The 17,310-nt window shown below is 42.3% G+C and overlaps 1 protein-coding gene across 1 annotated transcript in view; it reads left to right on the top strand.

Moving 5' to 3' along the window:
* The window catches only part of C7 (complement C7), a 58,386-nt gene extending 47,934 nt beyond the window's left edge, over window positions 1–10,452 (top strand). Inside the window, 3 exon segments of the mRNA XM_045904190.3 lie at window positions 3,876–3,966; window positions 7,397–7,581; window positions 9,215–10,452. Of these exon segments, the coding sequence (XP_045760146.2) occupies window positions 3,876–3,966; window positions 7,397–7,581; window positions 9,215–9,396 (458 nt within the window). The 3' untranslated portion in view covers window positions 9,397–10,452.
* Window positions 10,453–17,310: the final 6,858 nt, after the last annotated feature.

The raw sequence follows: 17,310 nt of genomic DNA, 5'->3' as shown, positions 1-17,310 counted from the left end.
GAAACAGGAAGGAAGGAAAACGCATTTACATTCCATTTTGTATGGTATTCTTATTTTTCTGGTGAATGACTTTAATCCAATGCTAAAATTTGCCTTTTATGGTGAGGATGAAGTACTAGATTCTGTGAGTGATACCGTCAGGTGAATTCGATGGTCACAGCTAAAGAGAGGGCAGGCTGTACAGAATCCTCTGCAGCTGAAGGTGGACGTGGGCTGTGGTGTTAAACATAGACATTAATTGTCATCAGGAGGCAGCAGGGCCAGCCGGGTGCCCGCCATGCTGGTGCCCATGTGCTCATTAGCTGTCAGAGGTCCACAGCAGAGACAAGTGCTTTGTTTTCTACGGCACTGACACATCAATATGAATTTATCAGGGATATTTGAAGTAATGGACCTGTACCAGGAATTCTAAAATTAAAGAGAACAATGTACACTTGCTGAGGTTGCTCTTTCATTCCAAAGGAGATATTACATACTTGTCTTTCTAAAATGTCTGCTCCAGTCATTTTGTAGCACAATTTGGTATGAATTTTCTCCTACTCAGTAGCAAATTCTATTAAAGTTTCAGTTAAGGATATTCTTCAGGCCTGCGTGTTTTTCAGAAGACATTATGAATAAGAATAGTAACTTCCCTTAAAATAAGCCTATCACAAATAGAAAACTCCAGGTTTGTCAGCCTCCAAGGCTGATGTTTTAAAATAACTGCTATCAGTAGTTAGTCTTTTTATTTTTATTGCAGTAAAACAGACATAACATAACATTTACCATTTTAGCCATTTGTCAATGTACAGTTCAGTGCATTAAGTACATTCCCATTATTGTGCAACCATCATCAGCATCCATCTCCAGAGCTTTCTCATCTTCCCAAACTGACACTCCGTGCTCATTAAACACTAACCACTCATTTCTCCCTCCCTCCATCAATATGTAGTCTTGACGTAAAGATATATGAACATAACCAAGCTATATGTTCTTTCTTTCTTTTTTTTTTAAAGATCTTATTTATTTATTTGACAGAGAGAGAGATAGCGAGAGCAGGAACACAAGCAGGGGGAGTGGGAGAGCGAGAAGCAGGCTTCCTGCTGAGCAGGGAGCCCGATGTGGGACTCAATTCCAGGACCCTGGGATCATGACCTGAGCCAAAGGCAGCCGCTTAACGACTGAGCCACCCAGGTGCCCCCAAGCTATATGTTCTTAAATGCAAAGGTCTTTGGTCTAGCTAATTCTACCAGTGATTTTTCATAAAGAAATTATAATAACTTCTAGAAAACATTTAAAATCTAGAATTTCATTCTTATGAATGATTAGTAAATAAAGTTTAAAAAATATTTTTTCGGGGCGCCTGGGTGGCTCAGTTGGTTAAGCAACTGCCTTCGGCTCAGGTCATGATCCTGGAGTCCCTGGATCGAGTCCCACATTGGGCTCCCTGCTCAGCAGGGAGTCTGCTTCTCCCTCTCCCACTCCCCCCTCTTGTGCTCTCTCTCTCTCTCAAATAAATAAATAAAATCTTTAAAAATATATATATATTTTTTCTAGTTTTATTGAGAAATAATTGACATACATCACTGTAGAAGTTCAAGGTGTACATCATTGATGGTTTGATTTATATCTATTGTGGAATGATTACCACAGTAGGTCTAGTTGACATCCATCATCTCGCTAAAATACAATAAAAAAAAAAGAAAATTTCTCCTTGTGGTGAGAACTCGCAGGATCCACTCTCCCAACAGCCTACCCGTATATCATAGAGCAGTGTTAACCATAGTCTCTGTGTTGCACTTTACATCCCCAGTACCCATCTGTCTTATAACTGGAATTTTGTACCCTTTGACCACCTTCTTTGCATTCCCTCTCCCCTCTCCCCTGCCTCTAGCAAATAAACTTCTAAGCGTAATGCAGAACTCATTTATATGACTTTATCATTGAACTTTAGTTTTGGTACATTTAGATTAGACTTTCTCATCCCCAACACTATTGGAATTTTGAACCTGGTAATTCTTTGTTGTGGGAGCCTGACCTGTGCATTGTAAGATATTTAGCAGCATCCCTGGTCTTCACCTACTAGATGCCTGTAGCACCCCCTCACCCCTGGTTATGCAAAAATGTCTCTAGACATTGCCGAATTGCCACTGGTTGAGAAGCACTGATCTAGATAACACCATCTTTTTGTTGTTGTTCAGTGAGGGAGGGGCAGAGGGAGAGTGTGAGGGATGGAATCTGCTAAGTGTGGTGGCCCAAGGTGGGGCTGGATCTCATGACTCTGAGATCATGACCTGATCCGAAATCAAGAGTTGGACACTTAACCGACTAAGCCACCCAGGCGCTCCCTGGAGAACACCATCTTAAAAAACATTTTATTTTGGAACAATATTAGATTTCAGAAAAGTTGCAAATACAGTTTTTGTATACCCTTCACCATGTTCTCAAAATATTAACATCTCATATAACTTGACATAATTTAGTGGGTTAATTAAGACATTTAATATTAGTATAATACTATTGACTAAACTACAGATTTTATTTTTTCTACTATATCCATTTAATGGTCTAGGATCCAATTCAGAATACTACATTGCATTTAGGATAATAGACTTTTAAAGGGAAGTGTTTAAAGAATGAGTACTCATTACAGATGTGGCTGGACATGGCAGGCTATGCTTTACATTGCTGCCATTTTTTACAAGTTATGAATTGTTCATGAGATTTTACTGTCATGTCTAAAGCTCTTACGTTTTCCAAATTAAGGAAGTATTGCACAGTTTGTGCATCCATAAAAATATGCTCCTCAGATAAATTACCTTTATAGATATATCCAACAAAGAACTAGTTTTATGATGGGAAAGTATATGCCACTGAATTCCATTGTCATGAAGCTGGCAGGCAGTGGAAATAGCAGGATATTTTAGGCTATTCACCTTGTAATCAGGGATAGCTGAGGAGATGGCCGTCAAATCAAGCTCTTGTAAGCTGGACCAAGGTGTTTTCCTGTCAAAATTGGAATGATGGTTGACTTCGATCAGTTTGTAGAAAGCACAAAGCAATGGAAAGGATTTTATTAAATGTAAATACCTCTAGATATTGATTCACTATTGAAGGGAAACCAATTAGACATTTACATGTGAGAGGTTATTATACATCTTGGGGTACTAGGGAGTTCTCCATGTATAGATCACATTATGTTGCTTTCTGTCCCACTATAGACAGAGTGGGTAAAATGCAGTCCAGACAACAGTTTATAAATCGCAATTTATTAATGAAAGGGAGCCTTCTCCCCTGGCCTTGAGTTGAGACAAACATGGACTTAAATCCTGGCTTGGCCAATCTGTTAAATATGTGAACTAGCACTAATTTCTTAGCTTTTCTGACCCTTTGTTTGTTTCTTTTTTTTTTTTTTTAAGATTTTTATTTATTTATTTGACACAGAGAGAGCACAAGCAGGGGGAGCGGCAGGCGGAGGGAGAGGGAGAAGCAGGCTCCCCGCTGAGGAGGGAGCTTGATGTGGGGCTCGATCCCAGGATCCCGGAATTGTGACTTGAACCGAAGGCAGACGTTTAACCGACTGAACCACCCAGGTGCCCTTGACCCTTAATGTCTTTAACTCTGAAGTGGGCATCTGTTAAGGAGGATTAAATATCACAATAGTCAATGCTCACACAATAGGAAATGCTCAAGAAGTGGTAACAATGAAATTATTTGTAGGGTACTCCTAGGAATGCTCTGTCTCCTGTAAAATGCTTTACAGCTTTGTTTTTCAACTGTACAAATTTGTGGCAGTTGAGAATATTACAGAACCTGGTTCAACAATTAAAATAACATCTTGTTTACCATAAAGAAGCTCTTCGAATGACTGCATCTCCCTTATCCTTTTCTTTCAGAGGCCCCTTTGCCACCAGCAGTGCCCGAATGTCAGCGCTGGGAGAAACTGCAGAATTCAAGATGTGTTTGTAAAATGCCCTATGAATGTGGGTAAGCTCTGCTTTTGCTTTTTTAAAAATTTTTATTTTATTTTATTATTTTTATATTTTATTTTTATTTGTTTTATTTTATTCAAGATAAAAAAAAGTGTGTCAATAGATGCTAGTCTCTCTGTTAGATCGAAGGTGCTGCTGACCAAGGGTTAAGGATCTTTGTTTGCGTCTTAGCCTGGCCCATCTACTGTCTGTTATTTGCCTGGGTCACCCCAGGCCTGGCAACCAGCGGCGTTACGCAGTGTTCTATTCCGTCTAGAGAAAGGCTGAAGGACTCGGGCACTGCTTGTTTTATACATGAAATGGGGCAAAATGAAAACACTGTTACTCGAGGATTTAGAGCTTGAGGAAATTAGGGTTGAAATTCCCTTGAAATATAAACTCTTATGCAGTGTTCCAACAGAGATAACAAGTAGCTGCTTTTCCGATTCTCGAAATGGCTGTGTCTTGAGATGGGCATTATAAGAATGCCACCCAGCTTGCAATCACTCTGCTGTAGGTGGATAGCTGAAGTAGGTACTAGATGTCTGGGTTATGGTCCTAGTGGGACAAGGGAGTCTGACTGCCTTAGGACAAGAGGAGCTTTCCCTAGCGGGACTATTTATAGACATGTGGGCAGAGGGAAGGAAACTGCACGCCAGGGGGCAGTAGTCCCTGACTGCCAACAGCCAAGGTGCATATCTGTGCCCGGGGCCTGAAGCAGTGACAAGAGGGGCTTTTATGCAAAGCTGGAGACAGAGAAGACTGTGCAGATGGCAGCTGAGGAAGAGCTGAGTCCCTCATTTTAGGAACCTCAGAGAACGCCCCCCCCCCCGCCCCCCGCCACCCTGGAGTGAGCCAGGGCACTAAACATCCCTCCAATCTCCTGCCATTGATCAAATGCACCTGAAGCTAGAAGATAAGGAAGTGGTTCATAGTGTCAGCCTTCCTGGCAGTGGGGCGGAGAATGGAGAGTGAATCTGGGGAGGCAAATGGGAGAAATCTAAGCCCCCAGATTTATTGGTCATCTTTAAGTTTGAATCAAAACATATGATTACTGACGAACCATGAGAGACGATGGACTCTGAAAAACAAACTGAGGGTTCTAGAGGGGAGGGGGGTGGGAGGATGGGTTAGCCTGGTGGTGAGTATTGAGGAGGGCACATTCTGCGTGGAGCACTGGGTGTTATGCACAATGAATCATGGAACACTTCATCTAGAACTAATGATGTAATGTATGGGGATTAACATAAGAATAAAAAAAAAAACCATACGATTACTGACCAATTACAGTTGACCCTTGAACAATACGGGGGTTGGGGTGCCGAACCCTTCACACAGTCAAAAATCCACATACAGCTTTTGACTCCCCCCAGAACTTAACTACTGATAGCCTACTATTGGCTGGAAACCTTACCAATAACATAAATATTTTTTTAAAAAAGATTTTTATTTATTTATTTGAGAGAGAGAGAGGGTGAGAGAGCACAAGCAGGGGGAGTGGCAGGGAGAGGGAGAAGCAGACTCCCTGTTGAGTAGGGAGCCTGTTTTGGGGCTCCATCCCAGGACCTTGGGATCATAACCCGAGCCGAAGGCAGACGCCTAACCGACTGAACCACCCAGGCGTATATACTGTATTCTTACAATAAAGTGATCTATAGAGAAGAAAATACTATTGAGAAAATCATAAGGAAGAGAAAATACATTTGTAGTATCAAAACAAATCTCTGTATAAGTGGACCGGCAGTGCAGTTCAAACCAGTGTTGCTGGAGGGTGAGCTGTACTTGGCTTTCAATTATTATTGTCCCCGAAACACACACCTAACTCCTTGAACACCTACAGTGGGTAATGGTGATTGTGGCAGTATCTTATTTTTTTTTCTTTTTTAAAGATTTTATTTATTCATCTGAGACACAGAGATAGAGAGAGAGCACGAGCAGGGGGAGAGGCAAAGGGAGAGGGAGAAGCAAGCTCCCCGCCAAGTCAGGAGCCCGATGCGGGGCTCGATCCCAGGACCCCGGGATCATGACCTGAGCCGAAGGCAGACGCTTAACCATCTGAGCCACCCAGGCGCCCCTGTGGCAGTATCTTATAAGAAGTAACTTCTTTCAAGAAAAATATAGCCAAACAGTGTAAATTGTAGTGGTCGTCCGCCCAGGGTGTTCTGACTGTGGTGTTATTTTTTTATGAATCATTGTTGACTTTGATTCACTTTCATCCTCTTTCCAACTTTTCTGATTCATTTACTTTATCTGTAGCCTGCTGTTTATAGACATGGTGTGAGCTTTCTATCAGATACTGATAACAAGGTGGCTTTGCCAGGTCTCTGCCCTTTGAGCTGTTCTGAGTAGTTCAATTTAAAGCTTAAATAAGCAGATAAAAGAAAGATACAAGGATTTGTTTTTGTGATGTAAATAACTCCAAGTAAATTTAGCTCTTGGTATTGAAGAAAATATTAGAGCTAAATATATATAAAAATAAATATAAACTCCATCTACCATACAAAAATACTTTGTTGTCTAAGCGTTCACTACAGTAATGCCTTCCTTATCTATCAACATTCAGGAAGGTGTTTGTTTTTATTAGTGACCTTTCCAAAAAGCCGAATCTCACCATTTTAGCATGCATGCTTAAGAAACAAAAAAGTAATATATTTTTATAGAAATATTTCTAAACTACTTTGTAAACATCAATACTTTAAAAAAATCCCATTGATTATGTTAACTTTGTTTTCGTTTTTTGAGAGACAATGAAAGACTAAGGAACTGGTCCAGGTTAAAGGAGATTAAAGAGACATGGCAACTGAATGGAGTGTGTGATCCTTGGACTTTGGAGAGGGAAAAAAAGATGTAAAGGGCATTTAGGGAACAGTTGACAAATATTGTCTATGAAATAGATAGTAGTATTGTATCAATATTAAAAATCCTGATTTTGATAACTATACTGTAAAAAAAAAATCCCATTGAAAAATACAATTTCATCTTCTCTTGAGGATTTGGTCATCAAGTGTTGGACAATGCCATACAGGCCTGCTGGCTTGGGAGGACCTAATTTCTGCAGTCAACAGTCCCAACAGACTACAGTCTCTGAGTGTGTGATCTTTGCTGATTTTCTGCCTCCTTCCTGCTTGTCAACCCACCAGTGTCCTGAGCAGACCTTGCCTTCTCTTCTAATTTGCTGTATCTGATCTGCTCTAGATGAAACTAGAGCAACACGAGACACCTAAGCTTGTAAAAATTGTGAGCAAATAGGAGCAAAATATGTTCATTTTGAAGATCTGAGGAGGGTGAGCCCCAGGCATGAAGGAGATCGAAGTTTCTGCTCCATCTTTTTGCTGTGGCTGGTAACGTCAGAGGCCCTGAGCTCAGAGCCTCTCCTTTCGCTTCTCATCCTCCATTTCGAAGACTGAAAATCTTCTAAGTAATGTAATTTAAAAAATTTGTTTCAGATCCTCCTTGGGTGTATGTGCTCGAGATGAGAGAAGCAAAAGGATACTGCCTCTGACAGTTTGCAAGATGCATGTTCTCCACTGTCAGGGTAGAAATTACACCCTTGCTGGGAGGGACAGTTGCACTCTGCCTGTCCCCACTGAGAAAGCCTGTGGTGCCTGCCCACTCTGGGGAAAATGTGATGGTAAGGGGCATTTCATATTTGTAACTATAACAATGCGAAGGTAGTAGTACTGAGGTTTTTAAAACTGGGGGTTCTAGTTTAGCAGCAAATCCAAGCAGATCCCTGAGGATGTGAAAGTCTAGGCTGGTCCAAGAGTGAACTGTCCTTGCCCACAGCCTTCCCTGGGGAGCCGGGGCGGGGGGATCGAGTACCTAAGAGAACAAAAACCCATCCTCAATGGTTTGACTGTCCTCCCAAACCCTGGTGCTTCCCATTTCCCCTTCATGGTTCTTGCTCCTTGTATTATCCAGATTATGTATTCATTTTAAAAAATAGACTCACATAAAAATACCTATTTTTAAAAAAGGACATTTTCTTATCACTTTCTTAAAAGGAACTATCGCGTGCCATAAATATTAGGTAACTATAAAAATACATGTAAAGAAACAAAATAAGGTTGTAGAGTCTAGCCAGATGGGGCTGGCAGCTTGAGGAGTACTGCTTCTGTGGGAGAAAGGGAGTTTAAAAGATTTTATTTTTATTTATTTGAGAGAGAGAGAATGAGAGAGAGAGAACACCTGAGAGGGGATAGGGTCAGAGGACGAAGCAGACTCCCTGCCGAGCAGGAAGCCTGATGTGGGACTCAATCCAGGGACTCCAGGATCATGACCTGAGCCGAAGGCAGTCGCTTAACCAACTGAGCCACCCAGGCGCCCTGAGAAAGGGAGTTTAGCAAGTGTTAGGGGAGTGTTAAAAGCCTGTCAGTGCCAAGGTGACACTTTCTCCTAGAAGTACTCAGAAGAATTTGAAGACGATAGAAAAAGGAGTTACTTTTTCAGCTCGTGGCTCGAGATTTGCCAGCACTACGTCCCAGTAGCACTTAACGATGATCTTAAATAGTACCCTTGCATGGCCTTCCTCTCAGTTTTAGCTACACTACTAAGGGGGAAAGCCTGCGTGGCCGGAGCCAAGTCACTGCCCTCAGTTTCCCCATCTGGGGAAATTTGGGAGCTGGACTGTGTGATCTGTGAGATCTCTGCCAGCAACTCATGCCCTCCCCGTGGCCTGTACCAGCGGGGCCCTTTTCCTCTCACTCCGGGACAGTTCGTGGCCCAAGCCAGGACGTACTGAACCCCAACCACTGGGTCACATTAGGATTGGCAGTCACCAGTGGGCTGGCCAGCACCTGCAGCGCACACGGTGAATTCCTCCCCAACTCATTTCTGGCTTATTTTTACAGGCTATATGGCCTTTTGCGTTTTATGCCCTGTGTCTCAAAGCGAATTGAATTCTTTTCTTTGTCCTTGTTTGAGCCTTGCAGCAACTTGGTCTTTGCTGAGGTCTGCTTATCTGTCAGGGGTTGAGGGATTTATATTCAGTTTCCGGCTTCCCTAGACAGCACGAGAGAGGACTGGGGAGCCCTTGACTTGGAGAGAGCTGGCGCACGTGGGTCCGGCCAATCGGCCTGGCCAGCCTCAAACCCTGCTTATCCTCACTTTCCCGGTCCTACTGCTTTCCCAAGGGGGGCTGGTTGCGGCCCCCGAGGCAGGCGCTTCTAGAGATCTCTGTAGAGCATCGTGATTTTGGAGGTTATGTGCCTGGACTCTCCCCGCTCCACCGCGTGCCATTAAGCCTGCGTCGTTTATGTTTCCAGCCCAGAGCGGCAGGTGTGTCTGCAGAGAAGCCTCGGAGTGCGAGGAAGGCGGCTTTCGCGTCTGCGTGGAAGTGGACGGCGTGGAGCAGACGATGAGCGAGTGCGCGGCTGGCGCGCTCAGGTGCCGAGGGCAGGACGTCACTGTCACCAGCACAGGGCCCTGCGCCGCGGGGACCCCGTAGGCTCCCGGGCCCCGGGCGGAATCCCACAGCCCGCTGTGGCTGAGTTCAAACACACGTAACTGAGTGCTTGAGGCGACTCTGCCCGCCGGGGGGCCCCTTCCTTCTCCGGGCCCTGCACCGTCTCTCCCCAACGCCCAGCTGCGCGCACCAGCACAGCGCCCCCCGCCCCCCGCCCGGTTCTGCCAAACCCGAATCCAGATAATAGGCCTTCTCTTCTTATGTAAAGTGTCAGTCAGGATGAACAACGCACACGAACCTGTGCAAGAGCTGACTGTGTGTGCTTGGACACATTGCTCACTTGTCTGGACCTTGACTTTCTAAATCCGAAAATTAGAGGCTTAGACCAGAGAAACTCGAATCCTCCGTTCAGCCCTAGGATTCTTTAACACATGATCGACCCCACCCATGGGCCAGAACACACTGTACAGATGGATTAGGAGAAGAGGTAAGATGAGAGAGGTTGGCTTCGCTCAGGGAAGCTGAATGCTTAGGGGACCGTGAATGGAAAAAGACAGATACAATTATCCACCCCAAGCAGCCGTCTCAGGCTTCCCCCTGTGACTCCAGCACCACAGGCAGGGATCCGAACCCCGGAAATGTCAGAACCACTGTGCTATCCTCTCTGGCACCTTCTGCCTTCTTGTCTGAGCACAAATACAATCCCCTCTTCTCTCTGGGGCTTTTCTCTAGGGCGTGTCAAGCGCAAGAACTGCAGTTTGCCGCCTTTCCCCCCTTTTCTTTTGTAGGAAGCGTGAGTTCATGCCTGAGCTATTGAGAGATTGTGTATTTGACAGCTCAGTTTTCTCGCATATGAATACATGCTTGGATTTTTCAGGGGCCGCACAGGTACATCAATTTGAGACATTGGCCTTTTTATTCCTTATTCATCTTTCTGCAAAACAAAAAAGCAGCTGTGGGAGATGGAATGAGTGGGCTTAAGTGGAATTTAAAATATGCTTTCATATACAAATAATAACTGTACTTTTCTGGTACTGATAAATACATTTCAACAAAAGCTTAGTTAAAACGACAATGATTAAAATCTCATTAAAGATACTATTCTTTGGAGTTTTTTTCAACCGTATTATGTTTAATTTTAAAGAATGTTTCCACGAAGAATGGCTAATATGTTCTTTTTAAATATATTTTTACTTTTTAAATTACTTTACAGAGGTATGATTGACATGTAAAAAGCTATACAAATTTAATGTATACAACTCCGATGAGTTTGGGGATAAGTACGCATCAATCAAGACCATAAACATCTATCACCTCCTGAAGTTTTCCCCCACCTCTCTTCTCATTGTTGTTGTTATTTATTTATTTTATGGTAAGAACACAACATAATATCTTCCTTCTCAGAAAACATTTTTAAAAAGAGTTTATTTATTTATTTTAAAGAGAGGGCTTGCACGGGACAAGGGGGAGGAGCAGAGGGGAAGGGGAGAGGGAGATAACCTTCAGCAGACTCTGCATGCTGAGTATATCCTGAGCGTAGAGCCTAATGTGGGGCTCCATCCCACCACCCAGGGATGATGACCTGAGCCAAAACCAAGAGTCACGCACTCAACTGACTGAGCCATGCAGGCGACCCCTTCTTAGAAAATTTTAAGTATATGTTAAAGTATTGTTAGCGATAGGCATTTTGGCTAACACATAGCTACAGCAATGCCGTATAGTGGATCTCCAGAACTTCCTCATCTTGCATAACTAAACCTTGCTACTCTTTGACCATCATGTCCCCAAATCCCCCCTCTCCTCAGCTCCTAGAAGCCACCATTCTACTACTCTTTTCTTTATGAACTTGACTATTTTAGGTTATACACATAAGTGAGATTATATAGTATATCTTGCGCTGTTTGCTTTATTTCATTTAGCATAGTGTCCACTACGTCCATCCATATTGTTGTAAATGGCAGGATTTCCCTCTTTTTTCTAAGGCTGAATAACATTTCATTGTATGTATATACCACATTTTCTTTATTTACTCATCCATGGATGGACACTTAGGTTGTTTCTATATCTTGGGTATTATGAATACCTCTTCAGGATCCTGATTTCAATTCCTTTCGATATTTGCTCAGAAGTAGAATTGCAGATCATATGGTAGTTTTTTTTTTAAAATAATTTTTCGAGTAAACTCCATACTATTTTCCACAATGGCCATGCCAGTGTGTTCTTACCTGAAACCCAGGTCTGATTCAGGTCCAGCTTTATATACCACATTGTCCCTTGAATGAAGATTCAGATAGAATATATGGAAGTTACAAGGAGGCAGGTTTTGGGATGCCTGGGTGGCTCAGTTGGTTAAGCGTCTGCCTTCAGCTCAGGTCATGATCCCAGGGTCTTTCCTGGGATTGAGCCCCACATCGGACTCTCTGCTCAGTGGGGAATCTGCTTCTCTCTCTCTCAAATAAACAAAATAAAAAAATACAAGGAGGCAGGTTTAAATAGATTGAAAATGATAGCGTTCAGAAATGTTTAATTGAGGCCAACTGCATTTGTTAGAGGTTATTAGGGAGTTAATTTCTATCCTGGGTAGGGGGATAGGTTTGAAAATGCCAGGACCACATGTAGATCCCAGAACAAAATTGAACAAGTAATTTCTTTGGGAGGAAGAGATCAGTATCCTTCCAATAACTTCTCCTCTTGTCTTACGCTAGTATAGAGTTAAACGTCTACTACTTATGCACCATCACCCTCCTTTCCTAACTAGTACAGAGGATATGGTCAAATTATCAAGTGCTATAGGAGAGGTCAAATGAAGTCTGAAAAAAAACAAATTAGCAGATTTGACAACTAAGGTTTGAGAAAGAAGTTTCCCAGAGTTAATGAAGGAAAAGTAAGGGGTTAGTGAAGAGTTGGTGGGGAAGGAAGGAGCAGTGAATGAAGTTGTAGAGAGATGCCATCTTGAAAAATTAAATTTTGTGCCTTTTTTCTTTTCTGAACATTCTTACACTTGACCTTTCCTCTAGTAGAGATCTTCACAGTTGCTTATAAAAGAATTAGGATCATTGCAATGAGTCTGCAAGGAGAAAGTAACTTTCAATATTAAGTCTTTTAAAATGTTTTGAAACTTTGAAAATAAGCTCTTGAACATCTAAAGAGAAGGCTTTGAGGAAAGCCAGGAGGACTGTTTATACCATGAAAATTGACTGCATGGAGAATGTGGTAGGTAGTGTGAGAATTTCCTCTGCTTGCCCTTCCTGCTGCTCAGACAGGTGAGGGTCCTCTGGGTTAGAGTGGGATATAACCTTGGAGGAGAAGGCAGAAAGTGTTGATGTCAAAGTTGTCTGGACCTAGTCGGGGACAGAGGAGGAGGAAGGAATTGGCAGTTGCATAAACCATTACTAGCTTTAGGGAGCTATGTGCGAGCCAAGCCACATCCCACAAGTCATCACTCACAATTTAAAGGGACACTGCAAGTCACCTGGGCAGAGAAGCTGCTTTGGAAGATCTTCTAATCACACCGGAGAGTGTCTTTTTTAAAAAAAATTTATTTAAATTCAATTAATTAACAGATATTGTATTACTAATTTTAGAGGTAGAGTTCAGTGCTTCATCAGTTGCATATAACACCCAGTGCTCATTACATCATGTGCCCTCCTTATTATCATATGATTTCACTCATATGTGGAATTTAAGAAACAAAACAGGATCATAGGGGAAGGGAGGGAAAAATAAAATAAGACGAAATGGAGAGTGTCTTCTTATGACACTTCACACATTTCCTAATAACTGACCAACGGAAGTGCTGCTTATCAATGCCATGAGATTTTGTGAACCCCATCCAGACTGCTCTCCCTCCCTTCCACCAACAATCTGGGATACTTGTAATCCCTTAAAACAGAGGGAAGGTTCTTACGTTTAGGTGAGGTATAGTGGGGGTGTGGAGTGGCAAGCGGAAATATCTGACAAATGACCCCTGGAACTCTGAGTTACCTGGCAACTAGCCAGCTAACCGGTTAATATGATCAAGGGCTCCCCCCTCAGCTGGAAATGTCATGGCTAATCTCAGCTTCATATGAGAACTGTGAACCCATCCTGTTGTTAAGCAGTCACTCAGCGCTACAGGTGCTGGGCAGATGGTGTACCCAGCATCCAGAAAACAGGTTGTTATGTGCCTTTACCTTTTGCTTAAGGTAAGTATGTGTATTAATGAATATTCTTGAACCCCATAGCTTATCATCCGTTCTACATTTTCTTTCTATGGATACCAAATTTTCTTACACCCACACACTCACTGACTTGCTAACCCACCATAGGCATTCGGATTATTTCTAATAGCTGGTGGAGGAGGTCATCATGAACTTGAAGTTAAACTAAGATGCTACATGATTTGCGTAGGAAATGAAGTAAGTGTCCAGGTGTACCTACTCTACCTACTCTTTATCTGAGGTTGGAGAGAGAGGCAGATGAGGGACAAGACAAGAGAAAAGAAATGAAAAAGAGAGAGAGAAAGCATTTTTAGTACAGGATTAGCAGAACCGAGCAGTCACATTTGTCCTGCTACCTACCAGTGCGCCGAGATTTTTCCTTCTTGATGGACTAACGTGTATTCAATACTTGTGCTCGAAATGGAATGACCTGTTTCTCTTTCAGAACACTGAGCCAGAAAGCAACCACAGTAGGAGGCAATTTCCGTTAATATCTGAGAAACCAGAGGTATATGCATGCCTTTCAGTTACCCTGGTCTTTCAGGCAGCTCACACATTTGGGGACAAGAAAGCTGATGGCATGATAGGACTCCCTGCTGTGAAAACCAAAGCACTTACAATTTGTCTTTTTATTTATTCCTGTCAGACAAAGCTCCAGATTTACACTAAAAACATCAATCACGTAGGGAAATTTGCTTTTTTAAGCCAAGGGTTAACAAGACCAGATAGAAAGACTGTTGTTTGAGAAGAAACGGGATGATGGTGACTAGGTGGATAGAAGAAAGACAATAAAATGTTATTTTTGATTCGCAGGCTGAGGACAATTTCCTGCAAAAGGACAAACATAAAGAACTGCCCCGTTATCACTGCTATTTGCACGCATCTTTAGGAGAGGAGACTTGTACTGAATATCCAGGGGCGGGGCCTTAGGTACATAGCAGATCAGTGATGTTCAGGACAGAGATGCACTGACTTGAGGCAGAAAGCATATGTGCTGCAGAATCATTCTCTTGATGCTGATCAAGTCGGCTAGGAACACAGAGAGGTCAAGGAATTTTCTATAATTGTGAAATGGAATTTTCTCATCAAAGGAAATTTTCCCAGACATCCTCAAGAGGAAGTGATTAACACGAAAGGCTCAGCACTGGTGTATTATTAGACTATATGCAACCCACGAGTACATTATGACAGTATTTAATAAAGGGCTCCAACTGAACTCCAAGTCTGGAAATTCTTCTCTGCACAGTTACTGAGCATTAAGAGGAACTCCTGAGGTCAGGTGTGATGTCAAACTGGACAAGCCCACTAACTGGATGATTACAGCTCTATGGGATTACATACTTTGGTATGATGATAAGGAGCCCTCCAAAGTACCTTGAGTCTCTTAAAAATATGGTGATTGGCTTTTTACGATGGACATGGTGCACAGAATTCATTAGATGTGAGAGAAGGCACCTTTGAGGAGATCTTGCCCCCCAAATTCCTCTAGACTGGTCAGGATAGGGACTTGTCTTATAGGGTTCTGTGCTTCTTGTAGCTCAGTGCATTGGCTGTTTGTGCTCAATAAAATGTCTATTTTATAGTCATATTTCTATAGTCACATAGCTAGTTAGCAGAAGACCTAGTTTGGAAATGGCTTCCTAGGGTAATGCTCACCTTGTTTCACTGCAGTGCTGGCCTTTTTTCTGTGCTGTAGCCGTGTGGTTGTTGTTTGAGTTGTGTCTTGCCAGATGTGGGAGAGGTAATGAGCCATGTGATGTGGCCTTTGGTTCACATGCGGGGGCTGGTATTCTGAAATACTAACTTGGCCTTAAATAGGTACACTTTGTCTTTGGTGCCATGGAAGTATGCCCCTCCTATCTCTCTTCTTTTTTTCTTTTGCATAAAGATGGCAGATTTCCTCTCACTGTCCCTGTGGAGGATTGATTAAGGGTGAAGAAGCTTGCTGTTGAGAATCATGGTAGAGAATGAGGCAGAGGACTTAAAGAAGAAACTTAGAAATTCCTGAATCTAAATAATATTGACACACAAGCCTACATTCTGGGAAAGTTAATCTTGGGATGCTGGATTATTAAGAGATCGCTGCTCCTTTAGCAGTGGAAGTGGCTGGAGTTGACAGTTCCCTTGGACATAGACTGGGAATTATGAGCCTATGATGGACATTCTTTCCCATTTCGTTGAGCAAAAGAACAAGACTGTCTAGTCAGTTCTGGTGGCTATAACAAAATATCATAGACTGGGTGGCTGAAACAATAAACATTTAGAGGTACCTGGCTGGCTCAACTGGTAGAGCTTGTGACTCGATCTTGGGGTGTGAGTTTGAGCCCCATGTTAGCTGTAGAGATTACTTGAAAATAAATAAGTAAACTTAAAAAATATTAAAAACTAACAAACAAGCATTTATTTCTCACAGTTCTGGAGGCTGGGAAGTCCAAGATTAAGCTCCCGGCAGATTGGGTGTCTGGTAAGGAGGACTCTTCCTGGTTTGTTGGCAGCTATTTTCTTCCTGTGCCCTTACCTGGTGGAAAGACAGGGCTTTCTGGTCTCTTCCTCTCCTTCTGAGGGCACTAACCCCATTATGGGGGGTTCTACCCTTATGACCTCTGACCTCATCTAAACCTAGTTACCTCCTAAATGGTTCACCTCCAAATGCCATCACATGGGGGATTAGGGTTTCAACATACAAATTTTGAGGGGATACATTTAGTCCATGACAGAGACCACAAGCTGCTGTGATTTAATTGTCAAACGTGTTGCTTCATTCACTGGGTTTGTATGGAATCTTACTTCATGAGCTTGCCTTCTTGCAATCTTGGCAAGTAATGCAAAGACATCAAAGTAAATTTACTGAGCCAGATACATTTTTCTCTGCGTATTGTGGGAGACATTTTTCTTTCACATTTCTCTCGTATTAGTGCTTCAAATGCCTAATACAGGTCCTAAGCCGCTCAGGCTAGGACGTGCGATCTCTTCCGAGAAGGAATGTTGGAACTCAGTCCTGGGATGTGGAAAGCAAAGACCTGACTGCCAAAAAAGAGCAGCATTAATATTTAAACCGAAAACTTCTTTCGTGCTTATGGGTGTCAGTCCCTGCTGTGCGCACTTTATATATATACTAACTCATTTAATCAGTTCAACAGCACTATGAATAAATACCGTAATTAGCTTCAATTTACAAATGAGGATGTGGAGGCACAGAGAAGCTAAGAAATTTAGTGAACCTCACGCAGCAAATGGAGGAACCATGATTCGAATCCAAGCCCTTTGGTTCAGTTGATCATACCCTTAACCACTATTCTGATGTGTTACAGATGGTAATAGCACTTTGCATTGATATAAGACTTTAACAGATTCTAAAGTTTTTGGTATACTTGGTCTTATTCAAAATAAGCAAACATTCAGGATAAGATTTGGTTGCTGAAATAAAAAGTCAGTAGTTAATTTCTGTAACTTTTCAAAAAGATTCAGCTGTATAAAAATGATGAATTTCTCAGACTTACCTTTCAAAATGGATTGAAATAAATTTTTGGAGTTCTAGTGCTCCTTGATCTATACTGTGTGTATGGGTGTGTATGTGTTTGAATGGGTCCATGGATATATGCACCTGAAAATGGGACTAGTAAGGTTTGACCTTGAGGATATGGAGCTTTAATAAACACTGGCTTATTTTATTAAATAACATGTAACTTTCTAAATATTTTGGGGATTTCAAGATATCTTTCTGTTGTTGATTTCTAGTTTAGTTCTATAGCAGTTA

This window comes from Mirounga angustirostris, unplaced genomic scaffold (genome assembly GCF_029215605.1).
Source record: "Mirounga angustirostris isolate CCGP_5_RB_7025 unplaced genomic scaffold, mMirAng1.0.hap1 SCAF_7, whole genome shotgun sequence".
NCBI classification, from domain to species: Eukaryota; Metazoa; Chordata; class Mammalia; order Carnivora; family Phocidae; genus Mirounga; species Mirounga angustirostris.
Note: the sequence above shows the minus strand (reverse complement) of the source record. Positions and strands in the feature narration are given on the sequence as shown.